Raw genomic sequence first — 7155 nt, 5'->3', positions numbered from 1 at the left:
AAAAGTTTTAAACAAAAGCTCTATAGTCAAAGTGTGAAAGCTCAATTCAAGTGTACATGTATGTATTTTACATTTTGTGCATGGAAATTTGATTAAGAGAATTCGTAATTAACAAATGTTTAAGAGTTAGGTCCATGTACTAGCTTGCGTCTAATATATATAGAAAGAAAATTGCAAATACCCCCCCCCCCCCCCACCCCGGCTAATTTCCTAGTATCTGGAAATTTTTTCTTTACTGTTATGTTTTTAATAAAGTGATCAAATTTTTGTCTGAAATCCTTTCCACCTTGAATTTCCTAAAAATACAGGAACTCATATTTTATCACTCGCGGTGTTGTCGATGCATGTTAATTCTCATGCACGAGGAATGTTTATACATGTACCCTTCATTCCGACTCTGTGATTAGGATATGAAATTCACAATACTAGTGAAAAAAGTTGCTGATCATCCTAATATATTTTCGCAATAAGTTAAATGATGAATAAAATTAAATTTTGAGTTTATGACATATTTTAGATCTTGTTTATTCCAAATGTCGAAATATTTATATTCGTACGGTAAACGTTACAATGTTCAACAAATGACGTTGTAGACATAAATAACGCCATAAACGCAACATTTCAGCAATATAAAAGGGAACTTTGAAATTTTTTAGCGAAAAATCTAGCGAGAAGACATATTGATTTTTTTATATCAATAGTTTTGATTTTACCAACCTTATCCAACCTTTTTAAAAGAAACTATTTTCACAAAATTGGCTTAAAAACGTCATTTTCCCATATATTTCAATAGTAAAGCGTAAAAAATGTACTATAAATGACAATACCGCGTTTATACTAATATAGCATTAAAACTACGTAGGCAAATCTTATAAAAATTGCAGATAATACGCATTGAATTCTCGGGAACATTATATCAAATTTTCTGGATATGTTTTCTCGTAAGAATTTTATGCAGTAAACCCGCGACCTACCTTAAATGAAGCAAGTAAAACACTGATATTATGTTCAAAAACTATTTGTGTAAAGAAGGGATTCCTTTACATGTTGTTCTACATTTAAAACTTACTGCGCTAAAAGAAAAGCAGGAACCGCAAAAATAACCCTAAATAAGAAAAAAAAAAATAAAATAAAAGTATCTTAAACCCTGCATAGGAACAGACATCTTTATGACAAAGCATGCAAAACATAGTAATTACATCCTGTCTCGAACAGGCTATTTTTTCCCTAAACATATTAGGTGAAACACCAACCTGAACTTTGACGTGTGTGACGTATCCCTTTTTCTCTAGTTTTATAATCAAATATTTACATTTGCAATCGTTTTCCTTTATATAAAACTACTGAAAGCAATGCGTATCTATAACTGTATAAATACAGGTATGGGGTCAAGAGGTCATCGATGAGCGTAAGGATAAACGTTTGACATAATTTCTCTGTGATGTCATAAAGGGTAGACGCGTGTTTAGTGGATTACATACATGCCGTTGGGTTTGAAAAATTACGCATTTTACACGTTAAAAGTCACAATCAGGCAAATAAAAAGTATGAATAAGTCACAAATGTAAATATAAGTAATAAGGTATCATTTTTAAGCATCTATCGGGCTATAAATACGGGTTGGTACGAGATTGAATTCATCATAAAGCCCTTCGGGCATTATGGAATTTAATCTCGTGACCAACCGTATTTATATCCCGAAAGATTTTTAAAAATGATACCTTGTTTCTTAAATAATCAAAAACTTTTTTCGTGAACATCCTTCATTGTGTCAAAGCATGTAAAACTGATTAATAAAATCCTGTCTCGAACAGGTCATTTTTCCTTTAACATTAAGTTCAACACATACCTGATGCTTGACACGTGTGACGTAACCCTCTTTTCTCCAGTCAACGGACTCTGGAGTCACAAGATTTTTGGCTGGAAGGTGTGATGAGCATCCGCCATACTTCACTGAGGTTCTGTTCAAACCATTGAGTTTCACAAATTCTTCATCTTTCTACAAAAAAGAGAATGCACAACAAATTTTACCTTATTCCGCAGATGACAAATTAATTATGGCAGTCACCGAAAGAAATGCATGACATTCTAATGTACAAAATAATGAGATATGGAGGATATCGCATGTTATAATCCTATGTTGTAGAACACAAAATCTGTGACACCTTATTTGAACAACACTAGTCTTTGGTACATATCATCGAAAACAAAATTCAAAACATTTGATGATTTACTTTCTGTCTGTTGCTTTAACTAAGAACAAGTTTGCTGCTTATCGTCTGATTAAAATACGTAACCTGACATAAGTTGTAATGGCGTTTACAGTTAGTTAACTAAATCATGGTTACAGAGATTTTTTGGTAGTTCCAAAGTAACAAAAAAACAACACACAAATGACTTTATGTACTCTAGAAATCTACACCTGTCATTTACTTCCAACTCAGGAATGTACATTTCATTGTTTCTTTCTTGAAATCAACCAAACAGTTTTAATGTACCATTTAAATCGATGAGCATAAGAAAAATTATCAAAGAAAACGAATTAAAACTATGAAGTTCAACAGCATAAACTACATAGTTTTGAGTAGGTATATAGTTCTAATGAGAAAACATAATATTAAGGAATAGAAAGCAAATACCGTTTAATATTAAATATTAACATTCGCTGTGTTTTTTCTACAAAGCCAGCTGCAAATTTAAATACCATTTTCGTGTATACTCACGCGTAGAAATATACAAGGAGAAACTCGCAATAACGTGACGACACAAGGCTACAGTGACGTTAGTAAAAATGCAGCGAAATGGGGCGGCAAGAAATTCAAATATTGAGTATATTTTTGGTGCTTTCAAACATCAAAGGACTGTTTTAGTTTGGTGTAAATTATTGATGTGAAAATCATACAGACTTTCAAGTAGGCATATTTTTCATGAAACACTAGCGCGCTTAATGAAATATGCCCACGTGACAAGTTGAATTGCTGCAAAGAATTTTCAAAGATATACGTTTACCTTTGCAGGTTTTCGTTACAAGAGTACAACTGAGTTAACCATTTTTGTCACAAGTGATCTAAATATTGACGTTATTTTCACATTGTGACGTCACAAACATGGAGCAAATCATTTCCTTAAATATGCTATTTATTGAAAATATTTATGCCTCTAAAGTGCGCAAAATTTCCTTCTATTCTGAATTGTGGTTTTGTAAATATAGGGATATTTCGCGAACATTTTGATCATCGCTTGTAAATATCCCGTTCTGCGGTCAGCTTTTAGGGAACCACTTGAAAATTATTACAAAACACAACAGGATCAAACAATCCGGTAGTTATCTGAAAAGTACAGATTAACTTCCGTATCTCGAACAAGGATATCCCGAATATCATGAATCTTTCGAAGTAATTTGGAAGTCCGAAGCACTTTTTCCTTAGGTATTTTACCTTCAATATCTCGAACCCTCTGATATCTTAAAGTGTTTTCTCGATTTCATCGAGTTAGAGATAACAGGGTTCGACAGTATGTATACTTTATATGATATGCGGAATTCTTGTACTAATCGGGGTCCTGACCCTGTGAAATGAATAATTTCTACACACTTAAATGCCCCCGATATCATATTGTTTGTAGTTTTTGAGCAATGTTACTCATAGTTTAAAAGAAACTCGTTTTCAAAATAAACATATAAATCAAACTTAACATATGATAAAAATGTACAAATGGCACGAGTGATGTACATGTATTCATGTATTTGTAATTTCAGTTAAGTGTGTCGTTTTGCATTACGTCACGATCTTTTTCGAAAGATGTTTTAAAAATTCACGCCGCCACTGTGTGATTGGTGAAGTCATATTATCAACATTAAAACGGAAATTGTCTGTTGCACGAGCAACCAATCGGTGATTAGAAGAAACGTCGAGTCGTAAAGCTTGCGTTTAGAAGTTTAATGCAAAACAGCACACTTCACTGAAATTAATAATATTACATACCAGGTCTGAGAACTGGTTGACCCCCATATAGTAAGATGTATTCCCAAGATGGTATAATCTGTTGTGTTCCTCAATTTCCTGGACGTTTTTTCTGAAAATCTCAAAGCGATGGATTTCCTCTTTATGAGTCTTGTACGTTTTATCTGAAGTATAAAACGTTACGTTATGTGACATACAAAAAGGCCTTTCTTCACTGTTTAACACCAAAAGTATTATTCATTATCGTTCAAGTTCGATCAAGACAATATATTTATTGTTCTCCTCTATAATCCGGAACAAATTTTAAAAACTATGAAAATTAAGGTATACCTTTACTCAGATGACTAAAAATTCCATTGATAAGAACGAAAAACCACCTATTGGACATTGTACACCTATGATTCTTGTGTTAAATTTCAATTTCAAATAACTAGGTCAATGACCTCGTTTTCATGCTAGGGGCCCCTGAGTATTTTTCGGGAAATACCTCAATTTTTCACACTATGACCATATTTTTCTTCATTCACAAAATATGACATGTAACAAAACTCTTTAAATAATGAAATATTATAGCAACTGAACAGAGTTGCACCTTATTAAGAAATGAGTAGAGTTTGGGCCATAAACGTGATAATTATTACAGTCCGAATTTCCTCTGTCATATTTATATTTTTTCCCTATTTTTAATCAAATATTCCAAAAATCTGACTGATAAGAACTCTAAATTATTTATAGCCTCAGGCTACTTTTGTTACCCTCATTCTCATGGTATCAATAATATATGAGGTCAATGATCAAATTATTGAGATATGTTGACTGCAGTGGTTTTTGTACATGTTTTCGAATTTCTTTATTTCATAGCGTTTATTTATTTGAAATAATTAATGAGCTTAAACACATATAATATTTGCAAAATGATGTCTTGAAATACATTTGATCTTTACTTTGTGATTAATATTGCAAGAAATAAAAATTTTGACAAAAATGAAAAAAATAAAAATTTAGTCCGAATTTCCTCTGCATAGCCATACATTGAGTTTTGTTTCTGTATCTTTTTTTCAAATACTTACATATCAAATTTTTAAATTGATATTGAGATAAAACTTAGTTATTTTATCCATTTAGAACAATTTTTGATTTAATGCATTAAACTTTATAAAATTTCCTCTCTGATTTCTGAAACCTGAGTAAACGTCATACTTAAATCTTTGATCATCATGGTTCAATAGCCTAAGTGATCAAGTTTAAACACATAAAGTTTCAATCACTTTAATCAAGGTTTTCTTCTTAATATGTCATAGAAAATTATATGCAGTTTGATGATTTATAGCGGCAATGACAAAAACTGATTTTTTTAAATCTCTGCATTCAAGTAAATATTCAAGCATCCCGACTGTTGTACATGGCAGAATAGATTGTTTACCGGTAAGGTGACTAAAGCAAGAGTTATGCCTAATGGCCGCCACATTGTAGATCAACATACCCGGGTTCCGTCATTATTCAACCAAGTAAAATTTGATTTACTGATAACTGATGTAAAGAAAATACTATTTTCCTTACAAAAATATGTTTGGTAAAGCCTCTATCATTTCGTGACTTTAGGAATGTTAACATTTTCTCCCAGATATCTCTTGCATGCATGTTTAAATTTGGTTGCTCATGATCAACGATGAAAATTCACTACATTTCCTTATAAGATTGTGGCCAAGGAAATTAACTCCAAGGCAAAATACTCAGTACGTCATAGGAAAACGGTCTATTAGAATTACATTGCCTTACCATGCAGAATTTTAAATTCCTTCCAGGCCTGTTCGTAGGGTTGATAGTTGATCCCTGCTTTTGTATTAAGGGTGTGTAATTGTTACGGGTGTTTCTGGGTCTCCTTAATATCGAAAGACTGGACATTCCCGTTTTGCACGGATGCCCCTCTCACCGCCGCAGCCAGTAAACACACTAACCACAAACTGTTCATCTTCTATTGATTCTCAGAAATCCTGAAAAGTTAAATAAAATATGAATACATTTTAAAACATTTGAAGGTAAGGAAAATATCAGCCCCGTAGACCATAAACTGAGAACAGACTAAAGGGAGCAAACTGGGGTTTTATTCTGTAAAAACTACAACAGAAAAACTGTTTTATTCCATATCTACCTTAAATTGAATTTATTGTGCATGAAAAATCTACCAACAAGTTTAAAAATGATGGAGAGGTTCTCAAATTTCTATGTTTTTAATGTCAAGAGCATATACATTTTACCTTTTTATGTCAACACAGGCAGGTATACAAACAAACATTGAAAAAGAAGAGTTGAATTAAACATACTCAAGTAGAAAATTAGTATCAAAATGCTTCATAAAAGAGAAGGATTTTTAAGTCATTGATTATCTTTTACTTCTTTTTAATTCTTAATGCATTTAATCCTAGATATCTCTCTTTGTAAATATCCTCAATTTTCAAAAAAAATATATATTGAAGATACATAAAACTAGACATAATTGCTGATCAAACGTTTACTATATATATATTTCGTTTACCTTGCCTGTTCTCTGGCTAGTGTAGAAGTGAGTAACATCTTACTGTAAATGTCTACTTATATAGAATTTAACTACAATTATGAATAACCATGCATCACTGATCATGTGACCTGCCCTTGGGTGATAGGTTCACAGTGGTTACAAATACTTCAGATTAGAAAAAAACAGTTTAAAAAAATGTAAACGACCATTCTCTTACAAATTTTCAGATGTGTTGTCAACTGCTAACTCCAAAGTATTAATTAAACTATGCAGTTACATAAATGAAGTATATGAAGAAGTCTGTCATCCACAATTATTTTTGTTACACCTTAATTTGAATGAATTTCCGCCATTTTACGTATATTTTCTATTTTTTGTTTTGTATAAAATGCACATCGAACTTCATGTAAGAACAATTTGTTTTAGTGAATAAATTGAACTTGAAATTCAGTTTATGTAACATTTGTGACTAATTATTTGAAACTTAGATAGACTTACAAACAAAGATAGTGGATTAAAGTTCCTTAGGGTCAAATCCTAGTGGCCAACATGAATGTTAATTTCTAACGTGAAACTCGCATATGTTATCTGTCTTAGGTGAATTGTGCAAATTTGCAGAAATATTTTACAATTTCTTTAATGCAATTTTTGTTATGATAATATCATTGGTCACTA

At 31.8% G+C, this 7155-nt stretch overlaps 1 protein-coding gene across 1 annotated transcript; it reads right to left on the bottom strand.

The window, feature by feature from the left end:
• Positions 1 to 322: 322 nt before the first annotated feature.
• On the bottom strand, positions 323 to 5820 carry LOC134262309 (cathepsin L-like proteinase; the record flags this gene model as incomplete). Its single annotated transcript, XM_062744685.1, has 4 exons — positions 323 to 397; positions 1850 to 1999; positions 3984 to 4126; positions 5742 to 5820. Coding segments are annotated over 4 exons (447 nt in total), but the record flags the coding sequence as incomplete, so codon positions are not given.
• Between the last annotated feature and the right edge of the window lie 1335 nt (positions 5821 to 7155).

This window comes from Saccostrea cucullata, unplaced genomic scaffold (assembly GCF_032062105.1).
Source record: "Saccostrea cucullata isolate Sc308-1 unplaced genomic scaffold, CSIRO_AGI_Scuc_v1 ctg15226, whole genome shotgun sequence".
NCBI classification, from domain to species: Eukaryota; Metazoa; Mollusca; class Bivalvia; order Ostreida; family Ostreidae; genus Saccostrea; species Saccostrea cuccullata.
Note: the sequence above shows the minus strand (reverse complement) of the source record. Positions and strands in the feature narration are given on the sequence as shown.